The sequence below is a fragment of the Pteropus medius genome, unplaced genomic scaffold (genome assembly GCF_902729225.1).
Source record: "Pteropus medius unplaced genomic scaffold, Ma_sr-lr_union100, whole genome shotgun sequence".
Classification (NCBI taxonomy): domain Eukaryota; kingdom Metazoa; phylum Chordata; class Mammalia; order Chiroptera; family Pteropodidae; genus Pteropus; species Pteropus medius.
In genome coordinates this window covers 747,972-769,271 of record NW_024352841.1, presented here as the reverse complement: position 1 = coordinate 769,271, position 21,300 = coordinate 747,972, and the positions used below count along the sequence as shown (strand labels likewise).

The window sequence follows — 21,300 nt, the reverse complement described above, 5'->3', positions numbered from 1 at the left end:
AGCCATCAGTAGGAGGTCCACACCTCTACCTCCTAGCTGATTAGGAGTCTAGCACATTTGCATGGACTGAAGCTAATTTCAGAAGTGCTAGCCAGCCCCTGGCAGGTATGGAGAGTGTGATGGAGAGTTTACCAACAGAGTATCATACTGAGATGCAGGGCATGGCTTGGATAAAGAACTGAAGTTTCCTTTACTTTCAGCTTCAGCTTTGACTTCTGTTTTTCCTTCTGGGAGTTCCCTCTAACTCCTTGCTTTCTCCATTTCTCTTCAAGGGCAAACCTAGAAACTATGGGTCAGAGTCATACTGCTGTGGAACAAACCACAAGCATGCACTTTAGTGACTGGGGGTCCATCTTGAACCCAGTTTATTGGCATTCAGCAAAAGACATATACATTGTTACAAACAGGAAGTGCATCAAGATATCCAGATGTGAGTGAGAACTAGGATTGGAAAGGTCGCAATCCAGGCAATTCCGTGATGTCTCAGGAATAGGGAAGTGGCAGCTAGGGCACATCCAGGGTCATGCTCCCCTTTCCATAGTGGGAGAGAAAGAATTCTTACACCTGGGGTGGGGATGTACTGAAATTCCCAATTTCTTCACTCTATCCCCCAGCCATTTTATTTAACATGACCCAAATACATTCCTGGGTTTTCGCCTCTCACCCCCACCCCATATACAGCAGGAAAAATAAGCACCAATAGTAACAAGAATAATTAAAGCCCTGCCTCCCGGTAAGCCCAACCCTTATACATATACATGCTATGTAGATCTTCTTCTTTCTTTGAGGTGACTACAAGATGAAAAAGTGGGGATCAGGCCAATAAACCATTACCCTGTTGGTCACTGTTCCTCAGAGTACCATCCATGTGTGAGCTAGAGCAAGGCAGGGGAGGAGAAATGGTGATAAGGGGAGAGATTTCCCCCAAAGAAGCAAGAGGGATCAAGAAGTTACCCGATGTCTCTTCTGAGTGAATTTCCCAATCAACTGAACTCCCAGAAAGTCCCAAGCAAGGATTTCCTCAATGAGATGTCTAATTCCTGATGGTTCAAGCATTACTGCCATCTGTTTTACCCCAACTTCTTGAGAAGACAAGGCATAGTTGAAATCCTCTATCCTCCCCACTGAGTGAAGAATGTCTCCATCCCAAAAATGCTCCTTTGGAGAAATTCAGTGTGACAAATAGCAAAACATGGGCACTCTGGTTTCAAAACAAAAGCGCAAAACATAAGAAGAAAAAAGAGAGAGAAAGACAAACACACAAGTACTTCCAGAAGGTCTACAAACAGGGAAGGTGCAGGATCCAAAAAATAAAATAAAGCCATAAAACAACACGCTTTCTACCAGGTTCCACATGCCTGAGTCACCTGGAATTTCTAAGTACCTGGGCATCTTCTGCTGTCCCTATCATAGAGGGAGGGGATGGACAGTGCAATAGATCCGGAGTTGAGAGAGGGGAAAGAATGAGGGCCCTGGGCAGTTGAGATCCCAGCCCTCTGCACAAGCAGCAACAATTTTTGTGTCACCTTTGTTTTGCTTAAAACTGTAAACAGCACCGCTTAAAAATAAAATATATCAGAAAAGAACAATTGATAAACATCATTTTGCATGAATATAAAATCAAACAATACAAAAATAGATCATTGAATATATATATATATATATATATATATATATATATATATATATATATAAACAACTTGGATGCAACATATACATGGGTAAACTTGAAGTCTCCCTGCTAACCCCCCATGCCTCCCTCTAGCAATAGGGCCCCAGGGGCCGAAGGCAGGTAGGATGGGATGGGTGGGAAAGCCACTGGCAGCAGGATAAGGGAAACACATCTGGGTATTGGAAGCTACTTCCCTCCTTGGTACAGCACAAAAGAGGGAGGGAGACTAGTGTTGACGAAAGACTTTGGCCCAGGAGGCTAATGAACTGATGCCCAAGCTGAGTTCAGATGGGCAGGGAAGGCCCTAAGGCAGGGCTTCCTTGAAGGCGCTAAAGCACTGAGATGCCGGTGCCCCTGGGAGAGGCCTCTTAGGTAGCCTTTTATATCCACAGTCACTGATTGCCCAAGGACCAGTCTCATCTGAGAATTCTCAGGATTGGGGCTGTCTGGCACTAGATAAGCCTGCTGGGTAGATAGATGAGGGCAGCCACCTCTTCTCAAGTCATATCTTCCCTTGAAGTAACATCTAAAAGCATTATCCCAAGATATGGTGTTCAACTGGTCACAGCTTAGTAAGTGTGGACTTGACATCAACACTTTTAGTAGTCTGGGGCATATTTGGTGCCAGACAAGCAGGCACTGGCCTATGTCTGGGGAGAAGCCTGGAGTTTGGCTGGCTCTCTCAGTGTCACCCTGCACTACCATCACCACATGTCCCCAGGCAGCTCTTCCTTCCTCTTCTAGGCTGCAGCTGGAATTTGGCCATGAACTGCTAGAGGAGTCTGCTTTTGCAGCCACGCACCCTGACTGCCCCATTTCTGTTGGTGAGGATCTTGCCCTGGGCTGGCCAGGACAGTGAAAAGACTTGCAGGCAGTAAGTAATGTTGTCCAAACTATAAGCTGCTGCTGAGTTCTAGTCTCTACCCTGTGGCATACAACCTTCCAAAGCCCAGCAAATAATGTCAGGGCTATGACTGCTCCCTTCAGAGGTAGCACCTCTTGCTGCCCTCTTGTCACGAAGGGCAGCTCTCAGCCCTCGGCCAAAGGCTGATCACCTACTTTTTCTCTTCCCAGAAAGGTTAGTGGCCCAGTGGGCTCTAGAGGCTGGTGATGGCTCTACTACCTGCTGTGGCTGCCACAGTCCACATCCAGACAGGAGCTTGAGCTGCCCTAAGGGACAATCAGAGACAGAGGAGGCAAGTGGTGGGTTTTCTTCTGTTGTAAAGGCATTTGGTGAGTGTTTAATTCCTGCCAAAAAGCCAGGCCACGTTTAGCCCCACCATCCCAGGGACAGCTTTGATGAGAGGACCGAAGGTTGGAATTTGGCCACTTCTCTCCTGGAATGAGGAGGGCCTTCTTCACCCTATTTTATTTTTCAGCTCCATTACTGACACATTTCTTCACAATGCTGACAAAATCATCTGGAAAGCTGGTCTGGGTCCCTTAAGCAGTGGCATTGGTGCCATGAAAACTTATGTGGAGCTTCCAGTAGTGCAGCTTCTACTAGCAAAGCTTGATTTTGGGGGGAGCAGTACTGGGCCAACCCCAATCTGATAAATGGTGACAAAGACCAGCACAAATGTATCTCCTGGCCAAGGGGCAGTTTGCCCACAAAGTCACCTTTGTTATTCAGGGGGTCAACAGCAGCTATTCCTAAGCCAAATTATCATATCTCAAGAATCGTAAGAGCCCTATTGACCTCTTCTCTTAACAAGCAAGGAAATGGGTGGGAGTGAGGGCAAGAACAGGGGTATGGTGGGCAAGGATTATAATTTGGGTCAATACATCCAGGTAAAAAATGTTCCATATGCTATTTCCAATAAAGAAATTTAAAAGGAACCCTCTTGTATTAGTGATTAATGAGAGGTTGAGCCTGGTAAGATTAGCTTGTTGCAATACTTTCCTGACAGCAATTTTTCCCCACCAGTTTTTCCAAGCTAGTTTAACAAGAAAGCTGTGTGGATGCAGGAGAAGGGAGGGTGCCATTCATTCCATTAAGGGCCATAACTGTCATACAAATCAGAGTCTTCAAGCTTGGCAGAGTGAGGGCAGGTCACAGTCTTTCCTCTCAAGAAGTCCAGTCCTTTGATCATGCTAAAGACTTATCTAATTGGAGGAGGAAAACTCTTTAGAGAATCCAAAACAGCAGCCTACATGCCTTTGGTATTCTGTCTCTTAGGAGTGTTACTCTTTACAGCATCCAAATGAAGGACTGGGAAAGGCATAAGGAATTTTTTTTTTATTTTATTTTTTTGGGGGAGGCAATTTTCCATTCTAAGAAGCTGGGCTGCCTCAAGCTCTGCAAAGTTTGAAATCCTCTGTCCTGCTGGCTGGGACAAATAGACCTTTTTCTATCCTTTCCATGCAATCTGGAAAAATCCCAACCCCTATAGCGAAGCTTAATTTAGGCTACTTCTCTTCTTGTACCTCAATTAAAAGAATGTATTCTTTGCGATGAGATTATGAAATTCTCATTTGGAGGAGAAAAGAATCAAAATTCAAAGGTATCTGTAACTCAGGAAGTCACAAGCTTAAAAGAGGAAGAAGGAAAAAATCCTATCATTCCAGAGCTCAAGACTTACGGCAGTGTCTGTGATAGAACCCTATTTTGTCTACTGTCTGCAGTTGGATAAATTTGATCACTCCATTAAGGGGATTAGCATTTTTGTCTTCAACCGAAGCTATGGCAGGCCAGATTAAAAAGCCCCCATCCGGTTATCATGCCAGAGTTCACAGCAATAGGCAGTGAGACATATGCTACTTAATCCACTCAGGACAGCTAGCTAGGATGAATATATTATGGTCATTTCATGTAATGGCAGCTATGCCAAGACCAAAGGGAGTAGAGATGGGGAGGATCTGTACCATAATTTCACATTGCTAACAGCAAACAAGGCCCCTGTCCCCACATGGGAGGCAGTGCAGACCTGGCTGTTTATCAGTGGTTCATCATTCACTGGGTTGGGGGGAACGTGGCAGGGGGCGCTAAGAGTTCAGTCTGTGTCAAGGATGCATGATATATATGTGCGTGCGTGTGTGTGTGTGTGTGTGTAATCACTAACTCTGCAACTGGAATAGGCACAAAATTACAGCATCCCAAAACCTGCATGGGTCACAAGAAGAAACCCCAAAAGCAAAAACCAGAGCGCAGCAGCAGCAGCAGCAACACAGCAGCTGCCTCCAGGGCAGATGTACTTGAGCTGAATGTGGCCACAGATGGCAGAAGAAGAAAGTGGGAAAACAAAGGTGAAAACTCATAGGAGCCTTCCTTGGCCAAAAGGATTTTCAAGTTAAACAGCAGCACCCACCCCCCAACCCTTCTGCCCAACCCCTGATCCCCATTCACATGCTTAGGCCCCATGCCCCCACTCCAGAATTGAAGATGACTACTCAGCTAGGTTTCCATTCATGGCAGTGGAGGAATAGCTGGTTGGGAGAGAGGCATCTTGCCCAGCCCTCTCCTTTGATAGGTCAAGGCTGGAAGTCCCATAGTGCTGAGACTGTAGGGACTCAGGCCGGACCCTAGGCTGCTGACGGATGCCATGGGTGATGCCAACAGGCTTGGCCTGGGGCACAGGACTGTTGCTGAAACCTCCAGAACTGGAGGAGCAACTGGGCTCATCAATAGGCAGCAGTATATCTCGAGGCCTGGCCCTCACACTCTGGGAGGCCTGTGGCTGGAGGTTATAACAAGGGCCCATGGGCAGTGGTAAATGTGAAGGCCGAGCTAGTTGAGGCTCAGATTCCCTGTGTGCCCTTGGCTCTGGCCCTGGTACTGATAGCAACACTGACATAGCCACAGGAGCTACACAACAGGCTGCCTGCCCATATGGAGACTGGCTTGAAGGACCATCCAACTGCCTGGTATTTATCCAGGCAGGGCCTGGCCCCACTGGGAGAGGACAGGGAGCCCAGGCAGGCCAGTCATAGGCCCCCGGAGGTTCAGTATAGAGGGACAAGGGACTGTCTCGGCCCCATTCTTCCTCCTCTTCTTCATCTGAATCTTCCTGCCGAACCTGAAGCTCATCAGACTCCATGTAGCCCTGGGCCAAGTGAGAATTAGAGAGTTCCAGCTCCAGGGTCTCTGCAGTGTCAAGGGAGCGGCTCCTTCTGTTGAGGGCCATGGCAGCAGGTGGAGGTCGATGGTGCATGCCAGGCAGTCCTAAGTATCGAGGGAGACTGCTCACACCCCAGGGCAGGCCTTGATAGAATCGGCTGCGGTAGTTGTTGTAGGCATGTTTCTGATAGTAGCCCAGCTCAAAAGCTTCCAAGGAGGCTGCAAGGTCCTCATCATTGTGGAATTCAGGATTCTCTTCACATTTGCCTTCTCCATCCCGTTCCACATCAGCGATGTCAAAGGTCACCATCGGGGGAAGCTCAGGGAGGTTTTGAGTGAAGGATGAGTCAGAGTCAGTACTGCAGGACATACTGGAGAAGAGGTTCCCATTGCTGGTGAACTCAACGAGGGCTTGCGAGAAACTCACAGTGACATTCCCTTCCTTCTCAACTTCCTCTTCCTCTGGCTCTTCAGGGGGTGAATAAGTAGGGTAGGCCCTCCTGGGAGATCCTCCAAAGTTTGCTTCTTTCATGTCTGGCTCAAACATAGCATCACTCTGGAATAGCTGCATCAGGCAGGTACTTTGATCCTTCTTAGAGCAGGTTCCCTCAAAACGCTTCTCCAGAGGACGGAAGTCCCTCCAGTCTGGCTCACTGTTCGAAGTGGCAGGGAAAGCTGAGGTGGTTCCTCGGTGGGAAGTCTGAGAAGCCCCTGATGCCCCTGCCACCAGGCCCATTACTGATGGCCCTAAGGGCCTCATCTGATACTCCATGATAGGCTTTTCTTGATGTCCCTGGACCTCTCGGACTTGGGCCTCTCGAGCACGGGCTTCTTGGGCACAGCCCTCCCTGACACAGGACTCTTGGGCTCGAGCCTCTCTGACATGAGCTTCCTGGGTGTGAGTTTCTCGGGCACGTGCCTCCCTGGCCTCTTGGGCCTCAAGCTGCTCTCGCCGAAGCTCCCAATATAACAACTGCTTCTGAATGGTCACTAGCCGTTCTTCTTCTGTCTCCATCGCTCCAGGTGGCCGAGAGGAAGAAAAGGGCTCAAAGTTCAAGAAGGGGTCAAATATCTCAGAGCTGCGACCATGGAGGTCATAAAGGCAGTCATCTCCAGGTGGGGAGTTCTCAAGACTGTCATCTGGCTCATAGAATTCATAAAGGGCATCTCCACTATAGCTGTCTCGGGGCAGACAATCCCTGTGGACAAGCCCCAAGGCCTCACCTGAATCATCCTCAAATCCAGGTGTAGTAGAGTCATAATAACCCTCATCACTATTAGGGGCAGACTCTTGCTGGTCACTCTGAGGAGTCAAAAGGTCCCCAGGAGCTAGGCCAGGATAAGACTGAACTGGGTCAAAAAGCATGTAGCTGTGGTGGCCTGGGGATGTGGTGGTATGGTAGCCCAGATTCAGATTGGGTCTTGGGTACATCTGAGCACTTGCCCATAGATATTCTAAGTCATCATCTTCTTCTGCCTTGACTTCTTCTCCTTCCTCCTCTAATTCTACCTCCTCTTCTTCCTCTTCTTCCTCATCATCATCATCTGGCAAGGCCATCTCCTCCCCACCTCCTTGATAGGTCACCAGGCAGGAACTTCGCTTGGTCCCATCTCGGTTGGCCCTCTGGCCTCCAGAGGCCATGCTGTCTGTCATACTGTCCATATCTTGCTCTGCTATGATGTCACCACAACCTGTCAGTGAGTCAAAACTTTTCAGAGATGTTACGTCCCCAAACAGGAGGCTCAGCTGGTCTACCACGGGGCCATTGGGTGGATTTACCTCTCCTACCACCACCTTCTCTCTTGTTTCTGGGCTGTGGGGCTCCTCTAGGCCACTGGCTTCAGGGACAGGCTTGAGTTGCAGGAGTGCTGAGGCACAGACCTCCATGGGTTTTTCTGGATCTTTATAGGCTGTCTTCTTTGTGGCAGCTGGAGAAGACTGTGGTGCTGAAGAAACTTTAGGTCTAGAGGCATCTTGGGCCTTGGCCTTTTCTTTTCTTGGGGCTTGGAGGGTTTCCTCGGCATGGGACAGAAGGGCTGAGTTTGCATGCTCGTGAGGCCTGGCTCTCGCCCCTTTGGGCCCCTTGGCCCCTGGCTTACTTTGTTCAGCCCCAGAGATTTTAACCTTTCGGTAACGGCGGATACTGCTGAAAAAACCCTTCAGGCCTTTTTTTGGCTTGGGCACAGAAAGTGCCTTCTCAGTCCCAGCTTTCTCTGTGGCTATAGCCACAGACGCCTTGCTACTGAAGTCTGTCTCCAAAGCCCCGTGGGCACTCTGGGAATTGGGCAGTTGGCAGGGTGACTCAGGCAAAGGTAGAGAGAAGCTAGGTCCTTCACTGACAATTTCTTCATGGCTGTGGGCTGCTTCACTCAGGCCATCATGGGTTTTGCTCTTGCTAAGGCCCTTCTTGGAGCTGCCTTTCCCAGAACCTTTACTCCGTCCCCCTCCAAAGAAACTGGGCAGAGTACAAATGCCTTTCTTGCCACCAAATAATTTCATCGCAGTTTTCTTCAGCCTACTTGGGCCAGATGAGGGTGGCTCTAATTCTGGCCCTTCCATTGTCTCAGCTTCTTTGTTCTTGGCTCCTTTCTCTGTCCCTTGGTCCTGGGTGTCCACAGAGGCTGCATATCCCTTAGCCTGAGCAACTTCATCCTTTCGGGTCTCCATGGCGATGGGGACAACTCAGTTATGTTCAGCCGAAAATGCAGCCTTCTGGCTTCCAGGTACTGTTATAACATCATCAGCCAGGAAGCATCATTATTGGGTCTGGAAAACATGAGAGAGATAAAGACAGAGAGACAGTACTGGTGAGCAAGCATCCAGGCAGGGTTTGTTTTCACAGGTGTCTGCGGTTTTAGGCTTGAGTGGAACCAGAGTGAAAGAGAAAATGTAAGGAAACCATAATGCACTCCATATGCTTGGCTTGCTAGGCCAGCCTCCTCTGGGCTCCAAGGCAGTGAAATCCTACACTGAGCAATAGGCAGCCATCACCTCTACCTCCATGCTGGGTCCACACCCTTCAGGCCACCTTAATCTCAGGGGAGCACTGAGCACAGGAAACTGCAGATATGAGAAAGACCCAGAGGTGTTATTGGCTACAGGAGAGATTGTCAAAGGAGTAGGATAGCGAGAGGCAGAAAAAGCAGGACAGAGGTCAGAGGTCAGCTCTGATGACTGAATTTTTGAAGAGCATCTGGCAAAACAGCCCACTGAGTCCTCACTGAGCTCTGTGGGGTTTAGACCTCAATTTCACATTAGCTTGGGCTCTCACTGACATTTTTCCTAGGGATAGAAAGAAAAGTAGACCTGAAGTTTCACTTCCTGACCACAGGCTCCTTAAATGACCTGCAAGACCATGTTTGAAGACCTGCCTCACAGACCCATATTCCAGAGCTGCTATCCAGGATCTGCTAAGAGTGCATGGTGGCCTTGGAGCAAGACACTCTCTGGGGTTCACTATCCTCAGTCCAAGAGGCCTAGCAATACCTCCCCAATAGTGGTTATATGAGAGATAAGTATAAGTCAGACTCTCTATTGACTGTCCTGCTAGGAAGAGATTTTAATGTGGCCCTTAGTAACTGGAACCCCAAGTTCCACTTTAGAACCATGAGCCAGACTGTTTCTTATCCACTCTGCCCCTCCACAATTATTTTGGCTCCTATTAGCTCTCCATCTAGAAAGGGAACTCCTTGAAGGCACAATTCCATAAGATTCATGTTCCTGGCCTAGGAGTTAGGCTCTCAACATCCGTGTAAATAATAAACCTAGTGCAAGGCACACCCTTACAGTCTAGGCTCACAATCCTTCAAACATTCAAATTCTATAGAGATGGGATAAAAAGAAAGGCTAGCTATTATCCACCCTTAGCTATAACACATGTCCCCACTCCCAGGTCTGATGTATTCATTCCAGTAACTACAGCTGGTCGACAGCTGGATCAGTGACCAGCCTGCTAAAACTCAATGACTCCTCCTTGGGAAGTCCCTCTCCTCTGTGTCCCTTCTCTGTAGAATAGCCACCAGTAGACAGGGAGCTAGGATAGGTAAGGGAACAGCTGTGGGGAGCCAGAAAGAGAGGCAAAAGCACCACTGTTGTCCCAGGAGCAGCTGGCCAGCACATCACCTTGTGATTGGTTGTCAAGGAAATAAGATACACATTCACTTCCAGTGGGAGACTACAGACCAGCACTGGGGTTGAAGAGAGACTGGCAGCTATACTCTAGCTTCTGACCTCATTAGAAGAACCCTCCTAGAGCCCCCGATCCTGTCTTGCAAACATTAATTTTGTGCCTTAAGCCTTGCTTGGCTTAATAGTTCAATCATCAGTGTGATCCAGGCTTCCATCAGGAGCATTTTGCAGAAATGAATATCAAACTTGGGGCAAGATAGTGGCTGGTTATCCAGTGAATAAAAGAGAAAATAAAATTAATCTGATCTCCTCTCTGCAGAGATATATATTGCCATTTTTTGCTCAGGTTAGTTTTTTCCCCCTGCCATGTGATATATTTTCATATGACATTGTTCCAGCTCAGCCCTGAAACTGATAGTCCCATAACAGACAGTACCATTCGCCCCCTAACAAATATCTAACAAATATACAATTGTACAACCACTCAGGGTCCTCTGCCCTGTGGTCTGATGGAAATAGGAGCCCTATCATGTATTTGAATCCCCCACTTTCCAAAGCACAGATATTTTTAAACTCAGCCCTAAAATTACTGACAGTGTTGTCATTACGGTGTTGGGTATGGGGAAAATGGAGTGGTAGTAGTACTGTTTGTGAAACTGTATTCTCCTCTGTGGAATTCATGAAACAAATCTCTACTAACATTTGGTAAGTGATAGACATTGAGCTCAGTGTTGCAAGGCAGGTCATGAAGCGGGAATCCCTAGTGCTTGTTTTGGGGGAGCTTCTAGGCTAACAGGAAGAGTCCTGTATGTAACAACCTGAAAGCACAGCATGATGCTGGCCTTCAAAAAGAGCCCCCATTATTGCTTAAGTTGGGTGGAGGGTAAACATTCTTCATACCTTGTTATCATATCCCAGGATAAATCTGAAAGATAGAAAGATAACCTGTGGGCTCCAAAAAGCTACCTTGAGGAGGAGGCATTCAATATGAGTCTTGTCAGACAGAAGTGAGTAGACATGGCAATGATTTAGGGGAAGGAATGGGTGAGACTACAAAGTGTGGATTGGCATCATGGAAGACCAAGGGCCGAGTGAAAAATTGTATGGGTCTAGACATCCTCATGAACCAAAGGATGCATTGTCCTGCTGGGTTTAGGGCTAAGGGGAAGTCCCTTTGGGCTTTCTGTTGTCCTTACTCCTGTGCTTCATTGAGGTAGAGGCCAGCCCACTGCTCTCAGTATCATCCCCTTCCTTGCCACAGGCATCTACAGTATGTTGCAGAAGAAGCCATGGGCCACAGGACTGGGGTCCAGGCCATGCCAGGGAACCCTGAACAGACCAAATCACCCCCTCTGAAAAGGAGATCAAAGGTCTCTTCTATTTATCCCTTTATCTCCCCAGTCCACTGCAGTAGTGTGGCATTAGATGGGATAATGGATACCAAAAGCACTGTGTAAACTGTAAAATTCAGTGCAAATGAGAAAGACTGGCATTACTGTTATTACCATCTTCCAGGTCAGATCCTAGTTACTTAGAAAGTAGCAGATCACGTGTAAAAGACTACTCATTTGGGTGAGTCATTTACTGCAGTGAGCCTGAGGGATCAGCTGCCTTGGACCACACTGAGGAAGAGCCAGGTATGGGGATTTTAAAGACATGTGTGTGAATTTATACAAAGTCTTCTCATCAGGGCAGTTTTAAAAGCCCTCTGCAGATGTGGTAGGAGTGGGTAAACTAGGCAAGATTGTGTCCTGGAACTGAGATTCTCTACCCGCAGCTTTAGGCCTTCCTCCTAAAGGGGATCATGGTCATCTTCTGCCTCCCTACCTAGTTCCCCCTAGGGCAATGTACCCTATCCCATAACCACTCACAGTGTCTCTGTCTGCTTTCCTCCTAACCTAGCCCCACCTAGCTACCTCTGGCCCAGGTCCCTTCTCCACTTTCCTTGCTACCCACCCCATGTCCCAGTGCTGTCCTTCCCCAGTGGGCTATGCTGCCTTTATTCAGGGACACAGAGTTCACTGGCCAGGAGAGTGAGGTGGGGCAGAAGGCAAAGTGGACATCAAGGGACAGATTTTTCAGCTCCCCCAGGCTGGGACTGGCTCCCATCCTAGTTACTGCAAAGAAAGTAATTCTACCAAATGCAAGGCCCTGTAACCCTTGGGATTCTCAACCTGTATGGCTGTCTAATTTACAGGCAGACTGGTGGGTAAGGGAACCCTCTAAGGCCACTCTGTGGTCCCTGGCAGGGGCTTGCCACAGCTGCTACTTTGATGGCAGGGTGTGGGCTGTGGCCATCTTTGCTCCCAGGGCCAGACTCAGTCCATTCTGAGACTGGTGGAAGCCTAGACACGAGGGTAGAGCTTCTTCCTTCCCCCTCCTCACAAAACACAGACAGGAGACCAGCCATAAATCTGCCTCATGGACCCTTCTTGGTGAGAAGGAAGCAGCTGCAGCCTGATCTTCACATGTTCCAGCCCAGTTTCCTGGGACCAGCTCAGCCAACTTAGAGGAGGCCAAGTTCAGGGAAGAAGTGTATGGATTTATGCAGTAACTCCAGAGGCATGGTCTCAACAAGTCATAGTTCCTCAGAACTCCTCCACACAGTTTTCCTGGGGGCAAGCCCATTCTGGGCACATCTGCCATTGTATGGGGGGTGGGCTAAGGAAGAAATGGTCAGGATAGGGAGTGTCCCTCCGACTAGCGAGTCAGCCAGTTTTGCACTGTAATCAGCTCTGCCCACTTGGGGGAAATCAGTAAGTTCTTTCTCTCAGTTTACTCAACTGGAAAATGAAACTATTGAGATGCCTACCTCTTAAAGCTATTATAAGGAATAAAACTAAGGTATATAAAGTACCAAATACAATGTGTTATGTAGCAGAGGCTCACAAACATAGCAACTAATTTTAAAAATATTTTATTCAAACTATAATTGGACAATTTCTAGCAGCAAAACTATCTCAGTCAGGGTTGAGTAGGGTGCTCCACAGAACTCTAAGGATAAGTAATCAAACTTCCTTGGACCTCAGTTTCCCAAATGATAAATGAGAGTGACTGTGTAGTTATCTCACAGAAGGCTTTAGTTGCTCTTTTAGCCAAACTTTGATATTCAGGGACCCGAAATCTTGCCTCCAGTCAAATATTGGCTAATAGCTCTGGATTATCTGGGAATTTCAACTAGCCAGATTCTCTAGCCCAGGCCAGAAAGGTCAACAATTCAAACTCAGCTAAAAGTAACAATATCAAAGGAAATGCAAATAAATAGATATTCTTCACCCAACTCAGGTACTTACCCATTTATAAAAAGCTCCCCACTATCTCATGCGTCATTTATCCTTCCCAGAAATCCATTAATCAGGTCTGGTGGGGAATGGTAACTCCTTGTCATGGAGGCAGAAACTGCCTAGACTCGGGAAAAGATTTACCTAAGGTCACACAGCCAGATAATGACAGAGCCACACAAGCTCACAGGCTTCTTGAGTCCCAATACCATGCCAATCTGCTACACTGTGCTGGCCCCCAATCGAAAGAGGAAGACAAAGCAAGGACTGTGAAAGTTCTCCTCACACAGACTTATCATCTCCTCCTCCCATCCCCCCTCCCCTTCCCAACCCAGTTGAGCTTTCTCTGCAGCATTTCCAGTCCTCACTGGCTGCCTCTGTTTTGGCCTCACCTAGCACATTCCAGAAAGCCTGCTGACTTCAGAATCTAAGGGCTGCCAACACAGACTGTGGCTGCTCTCATCAGCAACACCCCATCACCACCACCATTCCCAAACAGTGGAACATGTTCCTCTACTCTGCTTTTTCTTGGGAGATAAGTTTGAGCAGCCAACAAAAGGTTCTAATGGAAACCTGCCAACAGGGGACAAAGATGCAAAATATGAGCTATTGTTTAAAGGAAATGACCTACGATAAGATCTGGAATGTGAATCACCCATTTCTAATGCCCACAGTCAAGGTCCAATCTCAAAACCATCCATTCAAGACCTGAAGGAAGGGCTGCCTGGCTTGGTACCCTTTGGTAGAGCTGTAGAGGCTGCTGGCAGAGCCCCACCAAAACTACCTCTGCAACCACCCCTCTGCTACTTTTCAGCCTTTCTGTTGAAGGGCACTCTCAAGAGAGCATCCCATCAACTCTAGATGCAGCACAGACCTCCACCGGGCCCTCTTGACTCGGCTCCTACTCTCCAACCACTAGCCTCTCAACTGAGACGTTAACATTATTCGGCCTTGGGTAATTCATTCTGGCTGAGCTCCCTGTGGTCCCTCCCTGCTTCAAAGCTAAAGTCCTGCCCCCGCCTCTCCCTTTCATCTCTTCCATCCTGCGCATCCTTGCCAGATTCATTTTCTTACAACCTTGAGTTCAGTGCATCACTCCTCCACTTACCAAATTATCCCACATTGCCTACAAGATTGGGGCCAAACTCCTTTGCCTGACCTTCAAGACTTGCCCTTCATGCCCCCTCCAGGTTTCCTAGCCTCAGTCCTCTGCCCATTGCCCCAGTCCCCAATACACAAGTGTTTCTCCACTCTGGGAGATGTGGTCATCCAGACACACTACCTCTCCCCTCAAAATGAGCTTTCCTGGTAAGTCTTCTTGGTGCCCCAGTTTTCTCTTCAGGCTGCTGAGGTTCCCTGCTCAGCTCACCTGGAAAAACAAGGGCTCTTAGGGCCACCTACTTGCTACTTCCCTTTCATGCTCCCAAACCTCCTTAGAGAGGATGTATCTGAGGTGGATGCCATGCCTACACAGTAAGGCTTCTCCTAGGTCAGTACTAACAGCAAGGGTGAGATTGGAGACAGGTGCCACTCCACTTCTCACCCTCAACCCCAGTTCAGATGAAGAACAAGAGAATAGTCAACCCCAGGGAAATAGATGTAATGAGGCAGCAGAAGGAAGCCTGCAGAGGACAAGCTAGGCCAAGTGAACAATGGAGACCCTTGACTTTTCTATGTATCCACTCCCAAATACAAACTATAACCTATGTAAGAGGTCAGCTAAAGAAATTGAGGCTTGGGAGGGGATAAGGATCAGTGTGCTTAAAGGAAGAAGCATTGAATTGGGGTCTAGGAGCTCTGTGCTCCTATGTGAACTTGGGCAAATCCCTTCCCTGTTCTAGGCCTCAGTTTCTCCACCTAGAAATGGAAGAGTGGACCCAAGGGTCCGCTTGACCCACATTTAGTGAGAAGCTGGAGCAAGGGTGATCTTGTGATAACGTTTTTAGTAGCTGCTAAGTCAAGAGGCATGGTGAGAATGTGATTTTGAGGGGATCCTAGGCTTCTCTGGGACTAGTTGAGCCCAGGTCACCACTATAGGATAGAGGTGTTCTGCACCCCACAACCCTGAGAATATTTCTCATTTGTCCAGAGAGGAGGGATAACACAACTGGCCTGGCCCAGCCCTCTTTCCCGTGAGAAAAGCTGCGGCCCCTAACAATAGAAAGGCAAAAGCTAAGAATGTACAGGCTGGAGAATGGGGGTTAGTATCTGCTTGGAAGCCAAGGGGGTGGGGGGTGGGAAAGCCTGCAGGAGATGAAAGCAATGAAAGTTCTGCAAGAAGAAATGCAGATCAAAAAGGGTCACAAATGCCCCTACAGCACCAGCATGCCTGCCTCTGATTCCACTAAGACCCTCAAGCCATTTTCTCCATTGTCCATATTATCCCCTAATCCTAAAAGGGGAGGTGTGGAGGAGTAATGTACCCTTACTCAGCTGGCACCTGCATCTCTGCAGTGGTTCTGCTTTCCCTGCCTGCTTTGCAAGATATATATTTACACAAGCACAGGTTTGAAAATTAAGACCAAGAAGAGAAGATGAAAAGCTCTGTGATTATTTAATTCAGAGAACAGAAGTTGGGGGTGGAAGAGATGGTTTAATGCCCATGAAATCTCCAATGGATTGTTAAGCCACTATTGAAGAGCAATAGTGTCCAGCTGCTCTCAACTCCACCTCCCAACACACACACACACACACACACACACACACCAGAATTTAAACCATATGTAAAGGCTCGGGTCCCAGCATCTCTAAGAAAGAACTTCCTGGCAGTGACATGGGTAATGCAGGAATGAGTGATACAGGAGGGCTATGAAATGCCATCTCTGAGGGCTTTACGTTTATCACCTAGTTATCTGTCTGGACAGGATTCGAAGCAGGGGAACTGATGGAATAGCACTGGCAATGCCCTCTTCTAGCCTCAAGTTGCCAGTTAGTGAAGGGGCTGGAAGCTTGTTCTTCCTCTTTGGTTCTGTAAGCAAGAAGTGACTTGCCATGTTTGCTGCTATTCCATTCATTCCCTTATTTCCCTGGACCAGCAGAGCAAAGCTGGTCTCCTCCTGCCCATCCTCCCCTCCCCATACTTTCCAAGAGTGTAAATGTAATACTTGAAAAAAATTTAAAACCCCCACTACTAGGAGAGAATCGTTGAACTGCCAACATCTTCCAACTACCTCCCCTCCTTTTGAAACTTTTAGCCCCCAACAGGCTGCAGACCAAGATCGAGAAGCAAAAGAGACATGGAAAGGGAGGAGGGATTCCCCGATGGGGTTCTCAAGCTAAGCCAGCACCCCTTCACTCTTGACTAACGGGTGAGATGAGATGAAGAGTTGTTTAATGAGATGTGTGTCAAATGAAGGCCATTGGAGACAGTGGGATTAAGTGGAAAGAGCCACTGCACAGTAGTCATCAGCCTATCCCTCTATTGCTAAATGCTGTGTGACTTTAAGCAAGTCCCTGTTGCTTTCCAGGGCTCAGGATTCCCATCTGTAAGCACAGAAGTTCAAACTGGTGCTCCTTGAAGGCCCAGGGGACACTTAGCTTCCACCACATTGGTACGTGGGCTCCAAGCTCTCTCTTTCCCACTCCCCAAACCCCACAAAGCCAAAGGGAGGCTGACACCATACAATTTCCCTCTAGAGAGAGCCTACCCTCCAGTTCTACTTTTAGATCCAAAGGTGGCCTCTTATCTATCAGACTTATGGCATGCTTCTAATCCTCTTCTAAGACCCCATTCTAAAACCTTTTCTAAAACTCCAATTTATTCTAGCATATTTGCACACACACAAAAAAAATATCAAAACTTCCCAATTCCCCATTCTTTGATGTCCCCTTGCCCCATGATCTGATCCCAGTTCCACAGCCTGGCATTTGGAAACCCACACCACTGGACACTAACCTCCTCTCTACCTTAGAGTCATACAATCTCTACTAGAAAAGTTTGTCATCTCATTCAGCCTGCCTTCCAGGTTCCCCATCCCATTCTTAATTTTGTGTATACCATTACCCTTTGCCTAGCCAAAATCCTCTACTTTCTGGCAACTTCCCAGGAGGATGTCCCTGCATATACAGATCTCCCATCTCTCTCATAGATCATCTCTAGGCTCATGAATCAGCAACCAAAGGTATGTGTAGTCTGAAGTCTGGGCAGCCCAGATCCTGAACTTGTTGTCAAAGGGAGACATCATGATTTATTTATTTTTTCTTATAGTTGCAACCCATCCCCCTTCTCCATCCTTCTTAGGCACACTCAAATACCTGAGCTTTGAGTGTTTTTTCTAATCATTTTCATATGGATTAGAACAAGTGCAAATTGGAGAGGTAAAGTTCTTCTTAAAAGCTCTACAAAGACAGCAAGTCCTCCTGGAGCATTCCTTAACTACTATGCATGGCTTTGAAGGTGTTGTGGCTGAGTTTCAGGTTTCATTAACCTCTCTGAGGATTTCCAAGAGAACCCAGACATCCACGAGATCAGAGAGACAAAGTAGAGGCAGGGAAACTTAATTGTAGTTTGCCTCCTATTATAATTTAAGCCCAAAAGTGCCCAAGGGACTCGGGCAGCCAGGAGTTCTGAAAAAAAAAAAAAAAAAAGGTCATCATGGGTTTCGAGACAGGCAGGAACAGCACTAAGAGGGTGGGCCAGAGAGAAAAGAGAATTTGGACAGTGTAGGGTGAGTGGGTTTGGATGTGGGGAGAGAAGTTATATAGGACAGATATGTCAGGTGGTTGTTAGTCTGAGGCAGGGCAGAGGGCAGGTCTAGCCCTGGGATGGAGATGCTCAGCTGCAAGTAGGGGGTTTGTGTTGGCACTAGTCGTGGTGGGAGGAGGTGAGTGTAGTACCATATCCACAGTACTTGCTGGTGTCACAAAGGTCCCCAGCTAGCCTTCCTCCCAAGTGAGGGATTTACTGGGTCTCATTGTCTCCTCACAAAGGGTTCTCCGCCCTCAGAGGCTGGTCAAAGGTTCAAGAAGAACCTTTGCCAACCACCTAGGTCGCTCCCTTTCTCCTGTTCCTCAGAAAGGCCTAGAGTCCATTGCCAGAGGCACAAGGCTATGCGGAGACTGAGTAGTGGGCGGAGCCGAATGAGGGGAGCCGCACTTGGGGGAGGGGGCTCTGCTGGAATCTCCAGGGGTGGGGCAAGGATTCCAACAGTACAGTGCCCTCCACCCTGCATATACCCATGCGGAGGCAGCAGGCAAGCAGAGCCGCAAAGGGAGGTGTTCGTGTGTGGGACAAGGCTCTCCTTGACCCTGCGGCCCACTCCAAGAGCCTGGTCCAAAGGAGGCCGGCTCTGCGGGGCCAGTCCAGCTGCTGCCCGGAAGCCTGGGCTGTGGCGCGACTGGCGGACACAGCCCCTGAGGGCCGGGGAGCCTAGGCAAAGTCGGACAGTCACCAGTGTCAGAGGTGTCTGCAGCAGACAATGACAGCGGCTGGCGGGCTGGGTATTTTAAGTAACTGCGAAGTTGGAGGGTTTGGCTGCTTCTCTAGCTCTCTCGCACTCAGCCGGTGCTTTCCCTACTACAATAATTGTTCTCTCGGCCTCTGGAACAGAAACCCCCATCCCAACGCCATGCTAATCGCTATTTTTAAACAGACATCTGGAGAGAAAAATGTGGCCAGTGCCCTCCCAGGAGAGAGGAGGCGAGGCAAGGGGGGAGACAAAGCGGCCTTGCAGCTCTAACCCAAGGACTAGCTTGAGCTGCTGCTCTAATACAAGGTCCAGCGAGAGCTCCCTTGCCAGTCGCGGGCAGGCTCCAGATGCTCCTAGAGGCCCAGGAGCAGGGGGCGCGGCTGGTTGGGGCCGCATGGCCGCGGTTCTGAAGGGAAGTGGGCAGCCCACAGGCCCAAATGAGCTCCCCAGGGAGGGGGCAGACAGCGTAGATACCCCAATCCACGCCAAAGTCAATATTCGTCGGACCTAGGCCAGCCTATTGGCTTCATCTGCAGAGGGGAGAGACAGGAGATGAGGAGGGGAGGGGAGGGGAGGGGCGGCCGCCTGGCCGCTGGGGTGAGCGATACCCGCGTAACACAGCTGTTCCAGCCAATGTGCTACAACAAAGCTACAGAGCTCCCGGCCTACAAATGCACCGCTGGGGGTGCTGCCGGTGGCTCCCCTCCTGGGATCGCCCAGCAGCACGTGGGGACCCCATCCCCTTCTCTCTGAGGGCCCTGAGGCATGGCCCAGGCTAGCTCACCCGCCTGCCAGCCCTCTTCCCCCACCCCCCAGCCTCGGTGACCCGCTCCCAGGGAACTCTGCTCTGGCCCTCACCAGATAGTCCTCAAAGTGGGTTCCAAAGGAGAGCGGAGAGCGGCCCAGACTCCGACTGGCTCAGCTCTAGAGCCCCTCTCCAGGAGTCCAGAGCAGAACACGCGGGACTGCCCCACTGTCGGAGCCTCCTGGCTGCCCCCAATGCTTACCCACCCCGGTCCGGTTTCCAGCCCGGTTATTGTCTGTTGCGCCGCCCTGGCCGAGGCTGGAGCCTCGGCTGCCGTGGCTGAGAGCGCCGCCACCGCTGCTCCTGCCGCCGCCACCGCGGCTCTAGTCACCTACTGCACTGGCTCCCTTCCCCGGGCTCTGGGTAGCTCCCCCATACCCCCTCCCAGCGGACTCCATAGCCACAGGGTGGGGTGTCCACGCCCGGATTGGCAGGCGTGTGGCCCAATCACCACGGTGGGAAGGCGTACCCCAACCCGCCCACTGTTTTCTTCGGTGTGTTTCCCTTTAAATGCAAATAAGCCCAAGCGTGGCGTTGGCAGGGGGCGGAGAAGGTGCAGAATCCCTCTTAGGGACTTCCCACTCCAGCCCCTAAGCCGGGCGGGTCTCTGCTTGGCGACACCATGAGCTCGCGGGGCCGGTCCCGCCCGAATGGGGCTCACGGGAGCCCTAGAGCTCGGTTTCGGTTTTGCATACGCTCCCATTTCCGTGGTCGCGATGCATTCGCACTGCGGCGCCCTGGGCACCACCAGGCAGTTTATTTCAGAGCAAGAGAGGCAGGCAGGGAAAGGCAGAGGGGAGAGGTTGGTAAGCCTTGGGGGACTGCAGAGCCCCTTGGAACCTCGCCGGGCCCAACCTTAGAGGTAGAGAAAGTTCTGCATTGAGCACCACCAGGACACTCAGAGGAGGGACTCGCCTGCCAGGAAAGCCAATTGCAGTGCTGGCGCCTCAGCTTCAGTCCGTCTCTTTAGCACTCCAGGGACCATTTAGGCCAACTTCCACCCATTACCAAAGGGCCTGCTGCTGCCCAGAGAAGGGGAGTCGCATTTCCAAGGTCACCCAGCCCGCTAGCGACAGGAGCAGATTTGGAATTCAAAACCCTGGGCTCCCTGTCCAGGGCTACTTTCACTTTTCTTCTCTGGAGAGATGTTTCGGTAGTTTGACCCTCACCGAAATTTCCCACCTTTCACAGAACTCTAGAAGATTTTCAAGGTTTGCAGAGGCCTCCTCAACCTTTTAGTGGTTTTGTTCTTGAAAAGTGTAGCTATTGAGAGAAAAATTTTGTCTGAGCCCAGACTGGAGGTCAAGGCTGAGGTCAAACTGAGAGGCCTGTACTAGCCTTGCAGACTGCTCTGTCTAGGATGTGGAGGGGGCAAGGGGGGGCAGCCTGATCTTGAGTCTCTAACCAACCTGAGGGCATTATGTGGCATTAGTGGCTGCCAAAGCTAGGTGAGCTGAGGCAAGAAAGAATCCAATTCTACCATTAGCTCAAGAACATCAAGAAGGCCCAGCCCTAAAACTCTGAATGTCTAAAAACAGGGAGGTGGGGGTTGAGTGTGGGATTGAAGAACAATGCCTACCATTTGCATAGTAGGAAGAGTGTTCTCTACTGTTCTACTGGGTCCTATCTGCCTTGAAAAGATCCAGCTGCTAAACTGGTAAGAGGACTGCCATCTCTGTATATGTGGAACACAGGAATTGACATGGTTGCTAGAGTTGGGATCTGGCTCCAGCTCTGCCTCATACTTGAAGTATGACTTTGGCCAGTAGGTTTTCCTCTCTGGGCCAGTCCATCACCACATATCCAAAAGGAGGGAGTAAAACTGTTCAAGGTCCTTGGTTTCTTCTAGCTCTGACAGTTCAACTCAATTCTTTCTATAATATTCCATGATGTTCTATGACCTTCCATAACATGCTATACATCTCCAACAAAAATCAGCAGTTTGGAT

General features: G+C 49.3%; 1 protein-coding gene across 4 annotated transcripts; it reads right to left on the bottom strand.

Moving 5' to 3' along the window:
• Positions 1–333: 333 nt before the first annotated feature.
• On the bottom strand, positions 334–19,744 carry AMER1 (APC membrane recruitment protein 1). 4 transcript variants are annotated; one of them, XM_039850243.1, is made up of 3 exons: positions 19,559–19,744; positions 13,152–13,261; positions 334–8,496 (listed from the first exon to the last, which is right to left on the bottom strand). In XM_039850243.1, exon 3 carries the CDS (start codon positions 8,395–8,397, stop codon positions 5,059–5,061), a length of 3,339 nt encoding a protein of 1,112 aa, XP_039706177.1. In that variant the 5' UTR covers positions 8,398–8,496; positions 13,152–13,261; positions 19,559–19,744; the 3' UTR covers positions 334–5,058. The 4 variants fall into 4 exon arrangements, with proteins under 4 accessions (XP_039706177.1, XP_039706175.1, XP_039706176.1 ...); XM_039850241.1 differs by lacking the exon at positions 13,152–13,261 and having other exon boundaries at positions 19,406–19,744; XM_039850242.1 differs by lacking the exon at positions 13,152–13,261 and having other exon boundaries at positions 19,555–19,744.
• Positions 19,745–21,300: the final 1,556 nt, after the last annotated feature.

What these genes read in the sequence shown, in the direction of transcription:
- AMER1 (XM_039850241.1), bottom strand. Translation starts at nt 8,397, where the DNA reads ATGGAGACCCGAAAGGATGAAGTTGCTCAGGCTAAGGGATATGCAGCC.